We start from the raw sequence: 23,819 nt of genomic DNA, 5'->3' as shown, positions 1-23,819 counted from the left end.
CCAGAGAAGCAAGCGTGACTGCTATGACGTGCTTTAATTGCTTGCACTGTATTTAATGTAATTATTAAGGGAATCATCACTGCCAACACCCGTGCTCAATATCCTATATTGGTACCCAGTCTAGTAACACTTCAATTTTATAATTCTCATCCTTGTTTTCAAATTCCTCCATAACCTCAGCCACTCCCATCTGTAATCTCCTCCAGCCCCACAATCCACTAAAATACCCTCCAATTCTGCCTCTTGCTCATCCCCAATTTTAATCACTCCACCACTGGGGGGCTATGCCTTTAGTGGCCAAGGCACTAAGCTCTGGAATTCCCTTCCTAAACTCCTTTCTCCTTATACTGCTCCTTAAAACCTACTGCTTTCAGCAAGCTTTTGTCACCTATTCTATTATCTCCTTAGGTGGTTCAGTGTCATAATTGTTTGATAACGCTCCCATGAAGCACGTTGCGGATGTTTTAATGATGAAGGTGCTATATAAATGCAAGTTGTTATTGCAAACATGAAGCTACAGCAGGCACCAGCATCAACTGTACACAGCAGGCAACATTTCACCCACCACCCCTGAGCCAAGTGTCTTCAACAGGATGGTTGAAGTTGGGTTTGTTTTTCCCTCATGGGAACATTTGTTAGCAAGAGCGACTGAACAATCCCTGGGCATGGAGGCTGATTTAATTAATTACGCTGCCATTGCTACACGAGTTGAGATAAGGCGAGCAGTGAAGCTCTCGATGGTGCTGCAGACAAGGAACCAGGAGGCAATTATATAATAAAGTTTACATTCTTCCCAAAGAATTAAGACACTTCTCCTTGTTCAAAAAGTACCTTTAATATGACACTAAACCAACAATTTATTTGTTCATAAGACATCAATAGAAAATTAACTTTGGAATTAAAAAAAACTTAAGGTATACAGCACACTTGAGGTAAACGCTTAATCCCTGTTTTTTTTTCAAATAAAGGATTTCCCCATCCTCTGACCCCTTAACCCAGCACAGCATCCACTAACCAGCAGGCTGGCAGTGTGATGGACCAGCCAGGCCAGTTCTTCAATAGCTGCCTCCGTTCCTTCCAGGTGATGGGACACACTTGTGCTGTTCACCTGACTGGTTCTTTTCCTCACCCTTGCCCCAGTAACAGACCTTTCTAATGTCACACTCAGACAGGCTGCATTTAGTTAAGGATGCTCCTTACACCTGCTCTATTCCATTTACTCCAAATTATCAAAATTATGTACTTTTTAAAAAAACTAAACATGCCCTCGCCATTTAAAAGCCAGTTCATTAAATTAATTCCTTTTAAAGAGCAGCAGGAAGGAGCATCGAACTGACTCTGACCCGTTTATACAGCAGTTCATCAGTACAAGAGCAGAGGAGGTTGTGGCAGGTGAAAAGAGGCAGAAGCAATAATGGACAGCAGGTTATAAATACTCCTAGTGCAGAGACAGTGAGAGGAAGGAGTCAGTGCGTGTGTGTGTGGGAGGGGGGGGGGGGGGGGGGCAGAAAGAGAGTCAGAGAGGTGGAGTGCAAGTCAAAGAGGGAAGACTGCTAAGTAGAGTCAGAGAGTGAGAGAAAGAACAAGCTAAAAACAATTGAACTCCACCATCGCCATCCCCCCCAAAAAAATGAATACACTGAATAGCTAAAACAAGCAGAGGCTATGTCTATCCACAGGAAACAAACTGTGCTTTTGTTAAACTAGGTAGAGGGGAGAAAGAGGCCAGGAGGATGTCTCCTTGGAGCCGATTAAAAAACCATCTGTACAGTTGATGTCAGAGAGCAAAGAGTTGGGTGGCAGCAGAAGTCACTAAAAACCCATGTGGCAATGCAACTCAATTATAAAAAAACACTCTCCCACCTGTCATTATACATAAATATGTAAGTTACTGGGGTTTTTTTTTTAAAAAAAGGACTATTTAGCCAACACTTTTTTTATGCCTGACGAAGCTGCTGAGATCAGATGGAAAGGAGGAGAATAGTAGCCCCCTGTAACTCCCACCAAAGTGCATCCCCTTGACTGCAGGCCCTCCCAGTGACACTGCTCCAGTAACCAGGGCCCTCCCTGCTATACAGCATTAAAGCCAAGTTGCTTATAAAACTAACTGCAAATGATCTGACATTTAACAATCTGTTCCACAAAGCCCATTGCCAAATACAATCTGGGCCTCCCACACCCCATCTCACTGCACCTGTCCAGTTAGTTATTAAATGGAGCCAGATTTCAAGACAGTATCAGCGCACTGGGAAAGGAAGACTGGTATTCTGTAGCACCTTCTCTGATCTGACGACATCACAAAGCAACTCTCTCAATGGAGCACATGGAGGTGTAGTCATTGTTTGTAATGCAGGAAACCGGACAGCTAATTTGCACACAGTTAACACATTTTAGTGACATTGGATATACATTAGCCGGGACACAGAAGAAGCCCCCTTCCGCTCCTTGAATAGTCTCATAAGATAATTTACACCAACCTTAGGGGCAGTTGTGAAAGCTGCCAATCTGAGCTGTTCTGTTACCCATTTCTCTCTCTCTCTCTCTCCCCCCCACAAACGCTGCCCGACCTGCTAAGTATGTCCATCATTTTCTCTAAATAATCAGAGGTAGGGATCCTGACTCATTTCCCCCCTCAACAAAGCAGCTCAAGGGCAGGGGATGAGCTAATTCAAAATATCAGGGAATCAAATTGGCCCAACTACTGCCCAAGGCTACTGCAGAACCACCAACAGCCCTTCTCCCAAGGCTGGTGCTCATCTTCTGTACCAGGCAAACCCAGTAACTTGTAGCTGAGCTCAAAACACTAAGTGACAGCCCTTGACCGAACCATTCACTGGGTTGCTGATGGATGCGCTCAGCGCTCTTAGGACCCAGGCAGCAGCTGGTTTACAAGTCAGTGCTGCATTTGCACGACTAACTGCCTCAAGAAAATGGCATCAAAATACCCGGCAGTTCACATTTTAAAAAGATTGATGCACGACTCAATTTGGCAAAATGGAGCTCAAGAAGCAGGAAAAAAAATTAAAACAGCTGCTGTTTGGAAAGATTCAGAATTAAATGTTCCACATTTTCTACAGAAGTTTGAGATTCACTATAATTGGGAGGGAAGAGGAGACGGATATTGAAATTAAAATATTTAGTGAAGAGTGACAGCAAGACTCATCCCTGCAAACAGGTTGAGGAACTGCCACTCATCTCAAGTCCCCTGGAACAGTGAAGGATTTCAGCAATAAGGGTGAATGAAGCCTTAAACAGTATAAACAAAGCACTGGGGCTTAATTCTAGAAGGGTAGAACTGAAGATGAGAAGCTATGTGTAAAAGAAACTTGCCACATGCGGCATTACTGGGAGTAGCTCTGGTCTCCTTATTGCCAAAAGGAAAGGAGGCACTGGAGAAGGTGCAAAATATATTGACAAGAATGCTACCAGAACTGAGGTTATAGCCATCAGGAAAGGCTGAACAGGCTGGGGCTGTTTTCTCTAACAGAAGGCTGACGGGTGATCTGAGAGAGGTCTTTATTATGAAAGGGTTTGATACGGTAGATGTAGAGATTATGTTTCCACTTGTAGCAGAGAACAGAACTAGGGGCTATTAATGCGAGAGATTGACGGGCAACAAATACTGGTCTTGCCAGTGATGCTCACATCCCAAAGAATAAAACATAAATCCAATAGGGAATTCAGGAGAAACTTTTTCCAACTGTTGAGAATGTGGAACTCGCTACCTCAGAGAGACAGGGGCAAGACTGAAATCTACACTGCACTCCTTTCTTAAAGCTGCCAGCACCTGTTCTAAGCCATTCTATGTGGGTTAAGTACTCTGAACATCCTGAAATCTACGACTTCAAGCAACATTGTTATTCAAGCAAACACTAAGAGTATGAAAAGCTACTCAGATAGGTTGTCAGGACAGAATGCTTTATGAGGGAGAAACCATTGCATTTGCTATGGGAAAGTGGTAGTGGAGAGACTGCAGGCTGTGATTGCTCCCATGTGCCACCACAAACACCATGGGCCAGGCTGCCTCCTCTTGTGCTGTTAACTTGTATGGAATTCTTAAATGATAAATGGGAGACACTAAATTAATTGGTCACTAATGACGGTGCCCATTTTAGAGGCAGCTCTTCAGTGGGTCATTAATTGTGGAGAAAATACAGGCACTTCTTTCCCTGGCAAGAGGGAATTTAACCCTTTGCATCAACAAGTAAAAGGGAATTTGTAATTTTCCCATAGCTGCATCAAATATCTTTGCCCAGTGAAAACGATCGGCTTCCTCCTCCTTAAATTACAACTGTCTGAACCTGGACACGAGTTTGCGACGCAGCTGTCTGGAACCTGGGAACTTTCCCTAACTACCCCCACCCGTATCATTTCCTGTTAGTGTGGCGAGACGCGTGTTCCTGTGAAGATCTAAATGGTAAGAAAGGAGACATCAGGCTCCCAAGATGCAACAATTCAGCTCTACTAAACTGCACTCTACACACATCCCATTGCTGAGTGCCTTTAAAAACACACCTTTGGTGGGGGCAGAGTTGTAGAGCAGGACTTCACTGTTTTTCTTCCCCTTTTTAAAAACACTCATTACCATAAGCAGTGTGGGTCAACTGGGGAACAAGGCAGCAAATACATTTCTATTCACAAGACATTCAGTAAACCACCTATGTTTCATACTCACAGTTTTATTAATTCAGCTGGAGCTCCTGGCAGAATGACTGCCTGATAACGTGCTGAACTGCATATACAATACATATAATACGATTCCCTGGGACTAGCATCAGCTGCTGTGATGCATTCATTTCTGGTGCGAGAGGCCCCTTTTGCTTCTCAGCTTCTACTCTCTGCATCTGACTATGAGCCAGCAAGTCTAGACAGCTTGTTTCCATTGTAAGGAAGCAAATAAAAGGACAAGAATGAACAAGAAGGAGGTGAGAGGTGACAGGAGTTCCAGTGAAGTTAGTGAACCAGCTTCAGTCACTCCCCTTTCTATGACCAGGTCTGAAAGGAAGTCATCCCTGCATTTAAAACATGGTGTGCTGTACAGATGCTATAGAAGGACAGGAAAACACAAAACCCAGCCCAAGATGTCAGCAACAACAGCAACACTGAGCGTTGATGAAATGCCCACTTAGCTCAGCCAATGCAGTGATATTAACAGATCGCAGGCCTCACCCAATTCACACTAACTGCTTAAAAAAGGCACAATAAGCACCAATGGCCGCACTGCTGAAGGGACAGTCAAGTGTGGATCGGAGCCAGAGAGAATGGTCCCAGGTTTGATCCCTCACTTATGGTAAGAAGGAAACAGAGGCTCAGGCCTCTACTTCTTACCTACTGACCCATGGGTACGTGGAAATTGGAGAGAGGCTCAGACTGTGCTTGGTGGAGATAGCCCTGCCTGATGTACAATACTCAAGTGAGAGTCACACCAGGGCAAGTCAAAGGAGCACCCTGTGGGAAGTGTGTCCCATTAGGTGCCCTTGGAATTCAATCACATTTTAGAAGACGATGGAAAGAAAATTGAGAACCAAAAGTAAATGCTCGTGAACATTTTCGGGGAGTTGTGCAGTTCATTACAAAATTATCTTTTATCAGAACCCCGAGTAGGATTACCAGCTTCAACACATTCTGGTTAATCCAGTTTTCAGAAATTTCCCAACTGCTTGGAAAGTAGACGTAGGAAGGGCTTATGCAATCAGTTGACAAAGTGTTTTTTTTAATATATATATATATATATATATTTTTATAAAAAGTGCTGCTACCCTTTCACTATCAGAAAATGCATCAACTGTACTTTGCACAGTGCGCTCCTTTAGAAAGCACCTCTAACAAAATGATGGCAGATTAATTTATACATCACCTTCAAAAATAACCTCCCACCTTAAAAGAGAACAGGACCTTCATCTCTCTCCCGCTCCCTGCCTCCAAACAGTAAAGTGGATATCTGGTCAGAGTGTGAGATTAGGTGGAGAAACCTCATCCAGTTCGTGGCCTGGCTCCTTTAATGAAGTCCAGGGAAACAGGCAGAGAATTCAATCCAGGAGTTTTCTTGGCCTGAATCGAGACCCAACTCGAAATAAAAAAAATTTGCCTGCAGCTTTCTTCTTGCAATGCTTAAATTATACAAAAGAGGGAGAGGCAGCACAGAGAATCAGTGCAAGCTCGCTCCCCCCCCACCACCGCCCCGTTTCCTTGACAATTTACAGTACTCCCTGCAATCATGGAGAGTTCAGCAAACAGACGTTCCCTTAGTGCTTCAGTCAGAGTCCGACAGGACAATAATTTCTTCCGGGTCACACTGAGTTGCCACATTCACCTGAAACATAGGCACAAAGAAGGTGGCGTCAGGTAAGAAGTTACACACATTTACTAAGCTTCAATGTCCTTTCACCCTTCACCACGAAGGAGGCCTTGCATTTGTACAATGACCTTCAGAAGCTTTCTCCAAAGTGCTTTCCAGCCAATGTTGTACTTTGACAAGGGTAGTCAGTGTTTCAATGTACCGGGAAATTTAATTGTTGGTTGTAGGATGTGGGTGAGACCGCAGTTAGTGTACACTCCAAACTACGACGGGTCCTGGGCCTCAGCGTGTGGGACAATATCTCTACCATCTTCACAACTCTCCTACAGATTAACAGATACTTTGCTGAGCGGAGGATACGGTGCCTTACAAGCCTCAAATGAAAGGAGTACCTATTGTGACAAACTGGAGCAGCCTGTAAAGGTGAGGCAGTGCACACAGGAAATCATTCAAGGGACAGGGGGAATTTTCAGAATGTATTCCTAGTCCAGCCCATCTGCTGGCAGCAGTCCCAGGATCAGCATTTTAGTTCCACTTCTGCATCTCCTCTCCCTTGCCTTAATCTCTAGCGGGCAGTGGAGTTTGCTAAAGGTTATATTTAAAAATTCCAAGCAAAACTCCAACTCCCAACACTTCACAGCTGGGTAAAATATCCTGGCTCCCAGTACTTGAACATGAGCAGGCCAGTGTCCAACAAGGCTGTTAACTGCTACCTGCAGTCTGCATTCCTGCACAGAACCTGCCTGTTAAGTGTTCTGTTTACAGCATTGTCTGTGAAGTGCTGAGACAGAGAGATGGACTAGTGTTCTACAGAAATACAAGTTCATTCCTTGCAACCAAACAGATGATCTGAACAATAAGTCCACGATACTGACCAAACCAGGAGCTAGAGTTGTCAAGCTGTATGGACACATCCAACACTGTGAGGACCACGATCTCTCACACTGCAAGCCCAAAAAGGTATGGGGGAAGGTGACAGTGGGGGAAAGCATTTCCCAAACACGGGCCAAAGGCCATAGCAGCCCTCTGCTCACAACCTCTCCACTGTTCACACAGATAGCAACAGGCTCCCTTGCTCATACAGAGCTTGGAAATGGTGCACGGTGGCTGGCTAGCTGCAAACTTGCTGCATGATACAGAACAGAGGGAGGTGCGCAGGTCAGAAAATCCCAATCTCAATCTTTGCTGGCGAGCACAAAGTCAGCTCCCTCAATGGAGCCAGTACTACCACTGGTTCAGCATTCAACACCTCCCAGCTGGGCCAAACGATAAACTAGAGCAGACAACTTTCACGTACCTGTGTAGGTGTCTAGGACGGGGTCAGACTGGGCCGAGGGAACACAGCTCTGACCTCATGAAATAGTGGGTACATGGGGTTCCGAAGAAGGGTCACTGACCCGAAACGTTAACTCTGCTTCTCTCTCTCCACAGATGCTGTCAGACCTGCTGAGTATTTCCAGCATTTCTTATTATTTCAGATTTCCAGCATCCGCAGTATTTTGCTTTTCTTTTAGTGAGTACATGGTGTTCTCCAGTCCCTCACCCAGGACTTCTCTAATTTCACTCATGAAGTGTGGCTATTTCAGCAAGGATGTGTGGAAAGAGAAGCAGAGTTAACGTTTCGGGTCAGTGACTCTTCATCGGAACTGACAAATATTAGAAAAGTCACAGGTTATAAGCAAGTGAGGTGGGGGTGGGGCAAGAGATAACAAAGGAGGTCTAGACTGGACCAGGCCACATAGCTGACCAAAAGGTCACGGAGCAAAGGCAAACAATGTGTTAATGGTGTGTTGAAAGACAAAGCATTAGTACAGATGAGCTGTTAATACACTGAATATTGAACAGCAGCAAGTGCAAACCTGAAAAAAAAACAGTGGGTAAGCAAACTGAACAAACTAAGATGAAATGAAATAAATGCAAAAAAAAAGATTGTAAAAAATGTAAAAAAGAATGTAAGAAAAAAATAACTAAAAATGAAAGTAAAATGGGGGGCTGTCATGCTCTGAAATTATTGAACTCAATGTTCAGTCCGGCAGGCTGTAGTGTGCCTAATTGGTAGATGAGATGCTGTTCCTCGAGCTTGCGTTGATGTTCACTGGAACACTGCAGCAATCCCAGGACAGAGATGTGAGCATGAGAGCAGGGGGGAGTGTTGAAATGGCAAGTAACCGGAAGCTCAGGGTCCTGCTTGCGGACTGAGCGGAGGTGTTCCACAAAGCGGTCACCCAGTCTGCGCTTGGTCTCCCCAATGTAGAGGAGACCACACTGTGAGCAGCGAATACAGTATACTACATTGAAAGAAGTACAAGTAAATCACTGCTTCACCTGAAAGGAGTGTTTGGGGCCTGGGATAGTGAGGAGAGAGGAGGTAAATGGGCAGGTATTACACCTCCTGCGATTGCAGGGGAAGGTGCCATGGGACGGGGACGAGGTGGTGGGGGTAATGGAGGAGTGGACCAGGGTGTCGCAGAGGGAACGATCCCTTCGGAATGCTGACAGGGGAAGGGAGGGGAAGATGCGACTGGTAGTGGCATCACGCTGGAGGTGGTGGAAATGGCGGAGGATGATTCTTTGGATATGGAGGCTGGTGGGGTGAAAAGTGAGGACAAGGGGAACCCTGTCACAGTTCTGGGAGGGAGGGGAAGGGCTGAGGGTAGAGGTGCGGGAAATGGGCCGGACACGTTGAGGGCCCTGTCAACCACAGTGGGGGGAAATCCTCGGTTGAGGAAAAAGGTCATATCAGAAGCACCGTCATGGAAGGTAGCATCATCAGAGCAGATGCGGAGACGGAGAAACTGGGAGAATGGAATGGAATCCTTACAGGAGGCAGGGTGTGAAGAGGTGTAGTCGAGGTAGCTGTGGGAGTCGGTGGGCTTATAATGGATATTAGTAGACAGCCTATCCCCAGAAATGGAGACAGAGAAGTCGAGGAAGGGAAGGGAAGTGTCAGAGATGGACCATGTAAAGGTGAGAGAAGAGTGGAAATTGGAAGCAAAGTTGATAAAGTTTTCCAGTTCGGGGCGGGAGCAGGAAACGGCACCGATACAGTCATCAATGCACTTTGGAGATAGTGATCACAATTCTGTAGCATTCACTGTGGTAATGGAGAGGGATAGGTATGTGCAACAGGGCAAGGTTTACAATTGGGGGAAGGGTAGATATGATGCTGTCAGGCAGGAACTGAGGAGCATAAGTTGGGAGCATATGCTGGCAGGGAAGGGCACGGTCGAAATGTGGAACTTTTTCAAGGAGCAGATAGTAGGGGCCATTGATAAGCATGTCCCTGTCAGACAGGGAAGGGATGGTCATGTGAGGGAACCGTGGTTGACAAGAGAGGTTGAGAGTCTTGTTAGGAAGAAGGAGGATGCGTATATAAGGTTGAGGAAAAAGGGCACAGGCATAGCTCTGGAGGGATACAAGATGGCCAGGAAGGATCTGAAGAAAGGGATTAGGAGAGCTAAGAGAGGGCATGAAAAATGCTTGGCGGGTAGGATAAAAGAAAACCCCAAGGCCTTTTACGCGTATGTCAGAAATATGAGGATGACTAGGGGGACCGTAGGTCCGGTCAAGGACAATAGCGGGAGACTGTGTGTTGAGCCGGAAGAGATAAGTGAGGTTTTGAATGAGTACTTCTCTTCGGTATTTACGAATGAGAAGGGGTGTATTACTGAAGAGGACGGTGTGAAGCAGACTGGTAAGCTCGAGGAAGTGCTCGTTAGGAGGGAAGATGTGTTGGGGTTTTTGAATAACTTGAAGATAGACAAGTCTCCCGGGCCTGACGGGGTATATCCAAGGATGTTATGGGAAGCAAGGGATGAAATTGCAGAGCCACTGGCAATGATCTTTTCATCTTCTCTGTTGACGGGGGTGGTACCAGGTGATTGGAGGGTGGTAGGCAAGTTGATGGAAAAGGTGCTGAGGGATAGGATTTCTGAGCATCTGGAAAGACACTGCTTGATTCGGGACAGTCAGCACGGTTTTGTGAGGGGTAGGTCTTTCCTCACAAGCCTGATTGAATTCTTTGAGCAGGTGACCAAGCAAGTGGATGAGGGTAAACCAGTGGATGTGGTGTACATGGATTTTAGTAAGGCATTTGATAAGGTCCCCCATGGTAGACTTATGGAGAAAGTCAGGAGGCATGGGATAGTGGGGAATGTGGCCAGTTGGATTAAGAATTGGCTAACTGATAGAAGGCAGAGAGTGGTCTTAGATGGTAAATACTCAGCCTGGAGCCCAGTTACCAGTGGCGTGCCACAGGGATCAGTTCTGGGTCCTCTCCTGTTTGTGATTTTTATTAACGACTTGGATGAGGAAGTCGAAGGGTGGGTCAGTAAATTTGCAGATGATACAAAGGTTGGTGGAGTTGTGGATACCGAGGAGGGCTATTGTCGTCTGCAAAGGGACTTGGATAGGTTGCAGTGCTGGGCTGAAAAGTGGCAGATGGAGTTTAACCCTGAAAAGTGTGAGGTCGTCCATTTTGGAAGGACAAACACGAATGCAAAATACTGGGTTAACGGTAGGGTTCTTGGGCATGTGGAGGAGCAGAGAGACCTTGGGGTCTATGTGCATAGATCGTTGAAAGTTGCAACTCAAGTGGATAGGGCTGTGAAGAAGGCATATGGGGTGTTAGCGTTCATTAGCAGAGGGATTGAATTTAAGAGCCGTGAGGTGATGATGCAGCTGTACAGGACCTTGGTAAGGCCTCATTTGGAGTACTGTGTGCAGTTCTGGTCGCCTCATTTTAGGAAGGATGTGGAAGCCTTGGAGAGGGTGCAGAGGAGATTTACCAGGATGTTGCCTGGAATGGAGAATAAGTCTTACGAGGAAAGGCTGAACATTCTAGGCCTCTTCTCATTAGAACGGAGAAGGATGAGGGGTGACATGATAGAGGTTTATAAGATGATCAGGGGAATAGATAGGGTAGACAGTCAGAAACTTTTTCCCCGGGTGGAGCAAAGCGTTACAAGGGGTCATAAATTTAAGGTGAAGGGTGGGAGATATAAGGGGGATGTCAGGGGAAGGTTCTTTACCCAGAGAGTGGTCGGGGCATGGAATGCCTTGCCTGGGGAAGTTGTTGAGTCAGAAACTTTAGGGACTTTCAAACGGCTTTTAGATAGGTATATGGATAAAGGAGAATGATGGGGTATAGATTAAATTGTCCTTGACAGAGGACAAAGGATCGGCACAACATCGTGGGCCGAAGGGCCTGTTCTGTGCTGTATTTTCTATGTTCTATGTATATAATGTACCGGAAAAAGAGTTGTGGGAGGGGGCCTGAGTAGGACTGGAACAAAGAATGCTCGACATATCCCACAAAAAGACAGGCACAACTAGGACCCATGCGGGTACCCATAGCGACACCTTTTACTTGAAGGAAGTGCATGGAGTTGAAGGAGAAGTTGTTCAATGTGAGAACAAGTTCAGCCAGGCGGAGGAGGGTGGTGCTGGATGGGGACTGGGTGGGCCTCTGTTCCAGGAAGAAGCGGAGAGCCCTCAAACCATCCTGGTGGGCGATGGAGGTGTAGAGCGATTGGACGTCCATAGTGAAGAGGCGGCGGTTGGGACCAGGAAACTGAAAATTGTCAAAATGACGTAGGGCGTCAGAAGAGTCACGGATGAAGGTGGGAAGAGACTGGACCAGGGGAGAATAGATAGAGTCTAGATAGGAAGAAATAGGTTCAGTGGGGCAGGAGCAGGCTGACACAATGGGTCTGCCGGGACAGTCCCGTTTGTGGATTTTGGGAAGGAGGTAGAAGCGGGCTGTCCGGGGTTGTGGGACTATGAGGTTGGAAGCTGTAGAGGGAAGATCTCCAGAGGAGATGAGGTCAGTGACAGTCCTTTGGACGGTGGCTTGATGTTCAACTTTGCTTCCAATTTCCACCCTTCTCTCACCTTTACATGGTCCATCTCTGACACTTCCCTTCCCTTCCTTTTACATGTCGCCTATTTTCTAAGGGTCTGTATCTCTTTGCTTCCTGCCCATTCATGTATCGGTCTAGATACATCTTAAAAGACGCTATCATGCCCGCGTCTATCACCTCCGCTGGCAACGCGTTCCAGGCAAGTGATGAAAGGTGTCATCAACAGTGCCATCAAGCAGCACTTACTTAGCAATAACCTGCTCAGTGATGCTCGGTTTGGGTTCCGCCAGGGTTACTCAGTTCAAGACCTCATTACAGCCTTGGTTCAAACATGGACAAAAGAGCTGAACTCAAGGAGGAGAGGCGAGAGTGACTGCCCTTGACATCAAGGCAGCATTTGACAGAGTATGGCATCAAGGAGCCCTAGCAAAACTGAGGGCAATGGGAATCGGGGGAAAATTCTCCGCTGGTTGGAGTCATACCTAGCGCAAAGAAAAATGATGGTAGTTGTTGGAGGTCAATCATCTCAGTCCCAGATCACTGCAGGAGTTCTTCAGGGTAGTGTCCTAGGCCCGACCATCTTCAGCTGCTTCATCAATGACCATCCTTCAATCATAAGGTCAGAAGTGGGGATGTTCTCTGATGATTGCACAATGTTCAGCACCATTCACGACTCCTCAGATACTGAAGCAACCTGTATCCATGTGCAGCAAGACCTGGACAATATCCAGGCTTGGGCTGATAAGTGGCAAGTAATATCTGTGCCACACAAGTGCCAGGCAATGACCATTTCCAACAAGAGAGAATCTAACCATCTCCCCTTGACATTCAATGGCATTACCATCATTGAAGCTCCCACTATCAACATCCTAGGGGCTACCATTGACCAGAAGCTGAACTGGAGTAGCCATATAAATACTGTGGCTACAAAAGCAAGGTCAGAGGCTGGGAATTCTGCAGCTCACCTCCTGACTCCCCAAAGCCTGTCCACCATCTACAAGGCACAAGTCAGGAGTGTGATGGAATACTCTCCACTTGCCTGGATGGGTGCAGCTCCACCACCTTACAACATTCACTCCCTCCATCACTGACACACAATGGTAGCAGTGTACACAACCTACAAGATGCAATGTAGCAACCCAGCAAGGATCCTTCGACAGCACCTTCCAAACCCATGGCCTCTCCCCCACCTAGAAGGACAAGGGTAGCAGATGGACTGGCTACATCTCAACAGGACCGGAACTAACATCGTCGCAGGGAGATTTGCGAGTGCTGTTGGAGAGTGTTTAAACTAACTTGTCGGGGGGATGGGAATCTGATAGCTCAAATTGGAAGGAAATAAAGCTGGTAACAGGAGGTAGAAAAGTAGCAAGTGACATTAGAAGGCAAGCATCAACTAGGCTTAGAATGCAGAATGTCAATACGACAAGGCTAAGGGCACTCAACCCGAATGCATGGAGCATTCGCAACAAGGTAGATGACTTAAAGGCCCAAATAGAGGTAAATGAGACTGCAGAATTAATAATGGGAAACAAGAAACTGGCAGAGACTTTGATACAAAGATAGGTGGGAAAGCAAGTTGTGAGGAGGACAGTGTCTGCAAATGCATAGACATAGGTTAACTAAGTGAGCAAAAATTTGGCAGATGGAGTATAATGTGGGAAAATGTGAGGTTGTCCACTTTGGTAGATAGAATAGAAAAGCAGATTATTTAAATGGAGAGAGACTGCAGAATGCTGTGGTACAGAGGGATCTGGTTGCCCTCGCACATAAATCTCATATGGGTACAGCAAGTAATTAAGGCAAATGGAATGTTGGCCTTTATTACAAGGGGGTGGAGTATAAAAGTAGGGAAGTCTTGCTACAACTGTACAGGGAATTGGTGAGATTGCACCTAGAGTACTGTGTACAGTTTTGGTCTCTTTACTTGAGGGATATACTTGCTTTGGAAGCAGTTCAGAGAAGGTTCACTGGGTTGATTCCTGGGATGAAGGGGTTGCCTTAAGAAAGGTTTAGCAGGTTGGGCCTATACTCATTGGAATTTAAAAGAATGAGAAGTGACCTTATTGAAACATACAAGATTCTGAAGGGGCTTTTTTTCCCCATTCATGGCCAGACCAGCATTTATTGCCCATTCCTAATTGCCCTTGAGAAGGTGGTGGTGAGCTGCCTTCTTGAACCATTGCAGTCCATGTGGGGTAGGTACACCCACAGTGCTGTTAGGAAGGGAGTTCCAGGATTTTGACCCAGTGACAGTGAAGTAACAGCGATATAGTTGCAAGTCAGGATGGTGTGTGACTTGGAGGGGAACTTGCAGGTGGTGGTGTTCCCGTGTATTTGCTGCCCTTGTCCTTCTAGTTGGTAGAGGTCGTGGGTTTGGAAGGTGATTGTCTAAGGAGCCTTGGTGCATTGCTGCAGTGCATCTTGTAGATGGTACACACTGCTGCCACTGTGCTTGACAGGGTGGATGCTGAAAGGATATTTCACTTTGTGGGAGAATCTAGAACTAGGGGGTGCAGTTTAAGGGGTCTCCCATTTAAAATGGAGACGAGGAGGAATTTCTTCCGAGGGTCTTTGGAATTCTCACTCTGGAGTGCAGTAGAGGCTGGGTCATTGAATATTCACAGCTGAGTTAGATTTCTGCTCGACAAGGAGGTTAAGGGTTGAGGTCGGGGGTGGGGTGGGGGTGGAGTGGAGTTGAGACCATGATCAGATCAGCCATCATCTCATTGAATGGTGGAACAGGCTTGAGGGGCCAAATGGCTTACTCCTGCTTATGATCTCCTACCCTCACCCCATTAGTTTGTAAACAGCGCTTCAACCAGTTGAAGTAGCAAGTGCTACGATGTAGTGGAAGCAGCACCCTCTGAACAGTGAGTGAATTTCAGAGAACAGGGGCAACCTAAAGCTCAAACAGAACCCATTGAACAACGCAAGTTTGACCCTCGTTGGTACAGAATTGATGCAGTTCTGATGACTTGCTCTTTCTGTAGTGATGCCAAGCAGACAGAAAGCAGCACACAGCAGTTCCCAGAGAATAGAACACACTCCAAGTTGGGAGGGATGCTTATTTTAATACACTATTCCAATATTTCCCTTTGCATCCTTTGAGGCAGTCTGGAACGATTATGGTTCAGTGTGCAGGCTTACAGTTTTGACACCACTCTGATCTATAAATCCAGGAATGCATGTATTGCACGGAGTCCATGCTAGAATACTTGCCTAATCTGCTGCTGAGTGTTCAACACCAAGGACAAACCTCCAACTTGGGCAATCACAAATTTAAATCAGGACAAACATAACAAAAATCTAAATTACTGTAAGGCAGAGCTGCCTCAGCAATTCTCAAAAAGCTGGGGGCACTTTGGCTGATCCAGTAGTTTGTGGGAAGCACTCTCCTTAACTACTGCACAGGAAATGTCCTTCAATAACCCACTCGAGCACTGTTCCACACAGCAAAGCAAGATGAAAAGGTGCAAGGTTAATTAAAACCAGGTTTACCCTTGTGTGTCTTACAGGGCTGGGTTGTGAGCTGGTGACCAGACTAACGAGAGGGGAATCTGCTCGCGTTGAATCAACATCAGGAAGCGGACTCTTGACTGCAACACCAGACTCTGCACGGTCAATCAGTGGCTCCTCCATGCCTTCGTCAGACTCCATCAGCTCGATTACTTCAACACTGCTGCTTTCCAGTAGAAATAAAAATATTAGTGAAAAAGTACAAGTCAAGATTTCTTTTAAATTCTAAGCGACTTAAAATCATTAAATGGCAGTAAACCTCATGCAAAGGGCCATTTCTCTATCAACATCCAACATGTTTGGGGTAAACAGACATGAAACAAAATCTGCCAATCTAATTGGTGATCTGCATTCATACAAGTATAACATCAGTGTGCTCATTCTGTCCATGTAACAACCCACACTCATCACCTCCTGTGCTCACAGACCTACATCGGCTCCCAATCTGCTAACACCTCGACTTGAAAATTCTCATCCTCGTTTTTCAATCCCTCTATAGCCTCAACCCTCCCTATCTCTGGTAACCTCCACCAGCCGCATAACCCTCAGATGTTTTATCAATACATTAAGAGTAAAGGATAACTATGGAAAGAGTAAGACCCATAAAAGACCAAAAAGGTTGGTGCTGTTCTTCATGAATACTTTGCGTCTGTCTTCACAAAAGAAGGGGGACGATGCAGATATTGTAGTTAAGGAAGAGGGATTTGAAGTATTGGATGTGATAAACAGAAGGGGAAAGGACATATTAATGGGATTGAAAGTTGATAAATCACCAGGGCCGGATGAAATGTACCCCAGGCTATTAAAAGAAGCAAGAGAGGAAATAGCAGAAGGTCTGACCATCATTTTCCAGTCCTCACTGGATACAGGTGTGGTGTCGGAGGATTAGAGAACTGCTAATCTTGTACCTCTGTTTAAAAAGGGAGCAAAGGATAGACTGAATAATTACAGGCCAGTCAGTCTAACCTCAGCAGTGAGCAAATTATTGGAATCTATTCTGAGACACAGGATAAACTTCGAAAGGCACAGGATAATGAAGGATAGTCAACATGAATTTGTTAAGGGAAGATCTTGTTTGACCAACTTGACTGAATTTTTTGAAGTAGTAACAAGATGATAGATGAGGGTAATGTAGTTGATGTGATCTACGTGGATTTTAGCAAGGCTTTGGACAAGGTCCCACATGGCAGACTGGTTAAAAAAATAAAATCCCATGGGATCCAGGGAAATGCAGCAAAGTGGATACAAAATTAGCTCAGTGGCAGGAAATAAAGCGTAACCGTTGACGGGTGTTTTTGCGACTGGAGGGCTGTTTCCAGTGGCATTCCACAGGGCTCAGTACTGGGTCCCCAGTTTTTTGTGGTATATATTAACGATTTGGACGTAAATGTGGGGGGCATGATCAAGAAGTGTGCAGACGACACAAAGATTGGCCGTGTGGTAGATAGCGAAGATAGCTGTCGGCTGCAGGAAGATATTGATGGTCTGGTCAGATGGGCAGAAAAGTGGCAAATGGAATTCAACCTGGAGAAGTGTGAGGTGATGCATTTGGGGAGGTCAAACAAGGCAAAGGTATACATGATTAATGGGAAAATACTGAGGTGTAGAGGAAGTGAGGGAACTTGGAGTGAATGTCCACAGATCCCTGAAGGTAGGACAGGTCGATAAGGTGGTTCTGAAGACATATGGAATCCTTTCCTTCATTAGCTGAGGTATAGAATAGAAGAGCAGGGAGGTTAAGCTGGAACTGTATAACTCATTAGTTAGGTCACAACTGGAGTACTGTGTGCAGTTCTGGTCACCTCATTACAGAAAGGATGTAATTGCACTAGAGAGGGTACAGAGGAGATTGACGAGAATGTTGCTGGGAGTGGAAAAATGCAGCTATGAGGAAAGACTGGATAGGCTGGGGTTGTTCTCCTTGGAACAGAGAAGTCTGAGGGGAGATCGGATTGAAATATACAAAATTGAGGGGCCTGGATAGAGTTGATGTGAAGGGCCTATTTACCTTAGCAGAGGGGTCAGTGACTAGGAGGCATAGATTTAAAGTGATTGGCAGAAAGATTAGAGGGGAGGTGAGGAAAATATTTTTCAACCAAAGGATGGTGGGGGTCTGGAAATCACTGACCGAAAGGGTAGTTGAGGCAGAAACCCTCAACTCATTCAAAAGAAGTCTGGATTTGCACCTCAAGTGCCGTAATCTGCAGGGCTATGGACCAAATGCTAGAAGGTGGGATAAAAATGGGTGCAATGTTTTTCAGCTAGCACAGACATGATAGGCCAAGTGGCCTCTTTCTGTGCCATAAACTTTCTATGATATCCGTGGTCCTCTAATTCTGGCCACTTGCACCTCCCCTCCTTTAATATGCTTCCTAAAAATCAACTTCTCCAACCAAGCTTTTAGCCAGCCTGCCACCATCTTTTGCTTGGTGTCAATTTGTGTGAGATTTACAGTCCTCAAACTCCTCAGGGCATTTTCCTATATTAAAAGACACTATATAAATGCAACTTTATTTTATTGGTTTGACTTTCCCTCTCTCCATGACTGCAGGTACAGGAAATGTCATATTACACTGACCAACACAGTAACAATAACGAAGGAGCTTTCTCCCATACTACTGTGCCCCTAGTACCCATCTCATTCATATCTCCACACAGAACAGACTGTCCCACTTACTAGAATGCTCGACCCACCAGAAATTAACTCAAAACATCATGGAACCATACACTACCTAGCAAGTCAGCAGCTTCATGGTAAAATGGGGAGGAACAGTTTAACACCGTTGACTATCAGTATGAATTACACAGTGTGTTATGGTATTTGGACACCTGTTTGATAAATGGAGACAGGAGCAGGGCTGAGAATTCCTCATTGCAATAACATTGTGGAAACACAATCACCATACCCCAGGGACTGGCAGCAACAGCAGAGGCCAGTGGCAGTGCCAGTGCACTGAAAGCTCCTCTTCACACTGGTACTAGAGAAATTATTCAGCTTGTGCAGCAAGTTTGAGAAAGTTGCAAACTCATTGCATTGCTCAGGTTGAAACGTTGTGGGGGTTTGGAATAATCACAACTTCTTTAACCTCTGGTTCCTTGTAATGTAGGGAGAACAATGGAAATAGGGGGAAAGTTTCTCTTGGGTTTGAATAGGAGCTGTATTCTCAAACTTGTGTCAGGGCCCAATCATTCCCAAAGACACGATATAAATGCCACATACTTCCCTCTTGTGGAGCACTTCCAGAGCTATAATCTCACCCAAGAGCTTCTGTTTACAACTGATACCCAAGCTGCAAAAGACAAAAGGACACTTCCACAGTATCATTATTTAAACAATTATTAGCCAGAGTGCTCATGTCACTGAGATGGGAAGAGACCTCCTTCATAGTGTCTGATTAAATACTCTGGATACACACAAACTGTCAACATCCCAAGCTGCCGAGACACACACTGTAGTAATCATCCTGCTGCCTACGGCCCTATTATCACAGCACATACAAAGCACATTACCAGCTTGTCTGTAGCCAGTAATTTGACCATAAAGAACAGGTTAAGAGCAAGAGCACAAGTGTTTCTCTTTTTGACATTTACACTTACAGGGAAAACTCAAGCAGATACAGTCCCCTTGGCAATGTTATTAGAACTGGTGACAATAGATGTGCTGAAGTCAATAATTACTACACAAGCAGCTCATTTAACACACAAGTGTTTGCTTGGATTAATGAGTAGCAAGTCAATTGTCTTATGAGGAAAGATTGGACAGGCTCGGCTTATATCCACTGGAATTTAGAAGAGTAAGAGGCGACTTGATTGAAACATACAAGATCCTGAGCGGTCTGGACAGGGTGGATGTAGAAAGGATGTTTCCCCTTGTGGGAGAATCCAGAACTCGGGGTCACTGTTTAAAAATAAGGGGTCACCCATTTAAGACAGAGATGAGGAGAAATTTTATGAGGGTCGTGAGTCTTTGGAACTCTCTTCCTGAAAAGGCGGTGGAAGCAGAGTCTTTGAATATTTTTAAGGCTGAGGTAGATAGATTCTTGATAAGCAAGGGGGTGAAAGGTTATCGGGGGGTGGGGGGTAGGCGAGAATGTGGAGTTGAGGTTACAATCAGATCGGCCATGATCTTACTGAATAGCAGACCAGGCTCGAGGGGCCAAGTGGCCTACTCCTAATTAAAAATAAAATAAAAGGAAATTAATATAAAATAAATTGACAGGCCATGCTCGGTCAGTACAACAGCAGGGACAAGTTTAAGCACAAACAGGAATAATAACTGGGACAATCTGACTAACACACAGCAGGATTAAACTCCATATGTTTCAGTTAAAACAATGATCGGCAATTACAAATTAAACTGTAATGTGCTTTAGTAATGAGAAACATAGGCTTATCATTTATGCGTTGGAAAAGATTAAAAGCAGTTCAAAAAGGTTGCATTATTTAATGCCTTCTACTAATTAATTGCCCATATGTAATGTTTTTTTTTTTTTGAGTACAGGGTTTATTTTTGGAATGTTTGAGCATTGACAGCATTTACTGCCTGATCTTCAATGCAGTGAGATTGGATGGATTAACAGGTAAACCAGTCCATTGTAAAGGTGACAGGCTCCCTCCTGAACAACAGTTGTTTTTTTTTAAAAAATAAAAACCATTGACAGCTTCGATGGTTTTTTGGCAAAAGCCCAGATCTGTTGATTTGTGGGATCTGAAGTCACCACCTGTCGAGTTATAGCCCATGAGGCGATAACACAAACAAGATGGGGAACCCCATGTGCAAGGAGCTGCCGGAGGACTGAAGGTTACAGCAGTGACTGCTAGATGCCCAAGTTTTCAGCCTATTCATTGCACTGTAACTGGCTTATCCTGGATCAAAGGAACAGGCAAAGGGACAAAAGAAGTCTTGGTCACAATATTTGACGAGAAGTGAGGGAGTGAGAACTGGATGACCAGTGGTGCCCACACAGACACTCCTGCAGCAAACCAGACCAGGTATGGTGGAAACGACAACTCCTGGATCATATGCATGCCTCCAATCCGACTGCTGCCCACAAAACCCACTCAACTCAGCTCCTTTTAATAGTAGGAACAGGAAGGAGCTGTCTCAGGCCAGCTGAACTGTGCCTCAACTACACTTTGCCACCTTTACTCTCGACAACGTTATTTAACAAAAATCAGCCTCACTCCTGAAAGATCCAAGTGTTCCCCAGAATCCTGAAAGCATCAACAATCTGTAGACACTCTCCATATTATTCAATTCCATTCATCAGACATGACTTATCATTTACAAATCCATGCCGGCTCTCTGATCAGTTCACATTTGTCCAAATGCTCCGTCATTCCATCCCTAATGATGGCTTCCAGAAGCTTCACCACAACAAATGCTAAACTGAGAAGCCTGCAGTTGATTGGTTTTCTCTCCCCAGCCCCTGATGTGATGTTATCCCAGGAGACATCAATTCAGGTCCAACAACAATTTAACCTTATGGGCTGGGCTTAACCACTCAAGAAGATTCTCCAAGTACTGTGCCATTTACTGTGTTCCCCCCTTCCCACCCCTCCCCCTCTAATTATCCAGCCAGTGCTCTGGAGAATTCCAGTCAGCTAATACTTACAGTTTACATCAATGCAGCAACTGGACCTTATTCCTGGGGGAAGGAGGGGTGTGGAGAGCTGGGAACAGAAGGGAATCCAAGTGAAGATCCAGGTTGCCATCATACCTCACCAATTCTGCTGTATTTCTAGACAGTATCCACCCCTCAAACTGGCAAGCAAAAAAATGATGGTTGCTAGATCTAAAAAAAACACATTTAGAGCAATACTAGTCTTTAAAGATCAACGGGAGACTACTTGTGAACCACAGCAATCTTGTGTCTGGCTGGAGCACTCATTATACTTCACTGTATGACTCACTGACATCCAGGATTTATCCAGTACCTGCGGCATGCAGGCACACCACAATAAACAAACGCAAACTGTCAATACCCCTGCAAACTCCACCTGAAAGGCAAGCTCTAATCGAACTGCAACTGGCCAGTTCGAGCACAATCTACAGTAAGACTGCAAAGCCAGTAACCATTAAGAGAGAGATGTGTCCTATTGTCTCACCCACATTGAAGGCAAGGGCCCCATGTACTAACACTCAGCTCCTGTAAACAGAGTGAGAGTTTTCCAATCAAAGCCCTTACAAATTCAGTGTTGTACAAGGCCTGTAGCCGTTCAGCATGAAATAGTGTTTAAAAAAGTTGTTTTTTTTTTAAAATTCATTCCTGGGATGTGGACATCACTGGCTATGCCAGCATTTATTGCCCATCCCTAATTACCCTGTGTTCCAGCTTCCCCAGCCAGGAGAACAACCCCTCGGTCTCTACCCTGTCAAATTCCTTAAGAGTTTTGGATGTTTCAATGAGATCACCTCTTCCTTACATGAAAGAGGGAAGGAATAAAAAGAGCAAATCTGAAGGATGTTCTATGCAACTTTCTACTTACTGCATCTCCTTGTCTTGTCCTCGCTTAATTCTCTTTGCGACTGGTGAATCGTCCAGCTCAATGGAATCTTTCTTTTGCCCATTTACTGCAGTTAAACAAATGTCTGGACTGCATCCATCAGTTTCCAACATATCCACACTCTCCTTTTTGATAACAAGCCTTCTCTCCAAGTTTGGATCATCTCTTATGGTCAATGATTGGGGCTCATAAGGGGAAGTTTCTGCATCACACCTCTTGTGCGCAGGCAGATTGTTTGTTACCTTTTCCTCATCGATCGAGATGTTCTCGTGTGGTTCAGACGCAGTTTTGGGGTTTGGTTTCACGATCTGCGTCTCCAGTTTCTGTCCACTAGAGTCCGCTCGTTTCCTCTTGGCACGCCTCACCGCTTGTTCCCCTAGCTCACCTTCTGCTTCCTCGTGATCAGTCGGTGCAGGGCTGGCCTCGTCACTCCCAATTCCTCCTTCAACAGCGTGCACGGAGCTATCCTCAATGTCGGACTGCTTCCCTTTCCTTGCACCATCGGACCCAATACCTTCCTCCACAGGTGGAACAGCTCCACTCTCACTGCTTGACCCAATACCTTCCTCCACAGGTGGAACAGCTCCATTCTCACTGCTTGACCCGACACCTTCCTCCACAACATCAACGGCCCCATTCTCACTGCTCAATCCAACTCCTTCCTCCACAGGAGGTGCAGCCCTGCCCTCAATGCTCGATCCAACTCCTTCCTCCACACGGCTATCGTCATCATCACCCCCAACCTTCTCTTTTGCAGTACTCCCACTTCCGGTGTTGCACTCCGGTTCCTCGTGTGTCGTGCAGACAGGGCTACTCTCGTTATCACTGCCGATGTCAGCCTCAGCAGTGCAGACAGATTCCAATCCCACTCCTTCCTCGACTTGACCGTCAACTGATTCAGCATCCTCTTCACTGTCATCGGAAGACTGAGCAGACTCTTCAGAGTCATCATCCACCTCTTCAACCTCACTGCCTTCTGCTTTCTCATCTGAAACACAATTTAACGGTGCAAATAATCTCCAAGGAGAACACATGCAACTACTTTAAACTGCTAACCCAGCTGAAGAAAGGTAGAGTTGGTAAACAGGAAGCTGTAGGCATTGCAGCCATGGCTGAAGCAGGGGAGAGCCAGGGGCAAGTTTCACTTTCAACTCGTTAAACATTTGAGCAAATGTAACAGGATCTAATCGCAATAAATAGTTTGGGCTGAATCTTTAATTGCATGTCACAGAAATTTTTAGTTGAAAGAAATAATTTCTTCCTAATTATGTCATTGGAACTCAGCCCCCCCGCAAATCTACCCAAGAACAAACAGGTGCTGATCAAGGTGCATATGTTTCAGGGCACTGAGGTAGAGTTTAGGTCATACACAACATGGGGAAAAGGGACTACCCCCCACGACATTTCTCCTGTACCTGCCACTTGCATTTCAGTGGAAAACTAACCAAGTATAGCCTCTCATTCACATGCTGATTGGGGAAAACTGACCTTGCTGTCGAACGATCTGGGCCCGAATGGGGTCAGAAGAACATAATGAGGAGCAGTAGGCCATTTGGCCCCTCAAACCTGCCCCACCATTCAATAAGATCATGGCTGATCTGCCCCAGACCTCAACTCTTTCGTGCCAGCTCCTC

The 23,819-nt window shown here is 45.5% G+C and overlaps 1 protein-coding gene across 4 annotated transcripts in view; it reads right to left on the bottom strand.

Annotated features, from left to right (window-relative positions):
• Positions 1 to 810: 810 nt before the first annotated feature.
• The window catches only part of daxx (death-domain associated protein), a 48,335-nt gene continuing 25,326 nt past the window's right edge, over positions 811 to 23,819 (bottom strand). Inside the window, exons 4-6 of one of the 4 annotated variants that reach the window (XM_068025915.1) lie at positions 22,168 to 23,173; positions 15,661 to 15,844; positions 811 to 6,313 (exon numbers count right to left, since the gene is read on the bottom strand). In XM_068025915.1, the coding sequence (XP_067882016.1) occupies positions 6,254 to 6,313; positions 15,661 to 15,844; positions 22,168 to 23,173 (1,250 nt within the window). In that variant the 3' untranslated portion in view covers positions 811 to 6,253. Of the gene's footprint in view, positions 6,314 to 15,660; positions 15,845 to 21,293; positions 21,352 to 22,167; positions 23,174 to 23,819 lie in introns of those variants that run through there. The other 3 variants (XM_068025918.1, XM_068025916.1, XM_068025919.1) reach the window with 3 other exon arrangements.

The sequence above is a fragment of the Heterodontus francisci genome, unplaced genomic scaffold (genome assembly GCF_036365525.1).
Source record: "Heterodontus francisci isolate sHetFra1 unplaced genomic scaffold, sHetFra1.hap1 HAP1_SCAFFOLD_726, whole genome shotgun sequence".
Taxonomy (NCBI): Eukaryota; Metazoa; Chordata; class Chondrichthyes; order Heterodontiformes; family Heterodontidae; genus Heterodontus; species Heterodontus francisci.
This window is presented reverse-complemented; position numbering and strand designations above follow the sequence as displayed.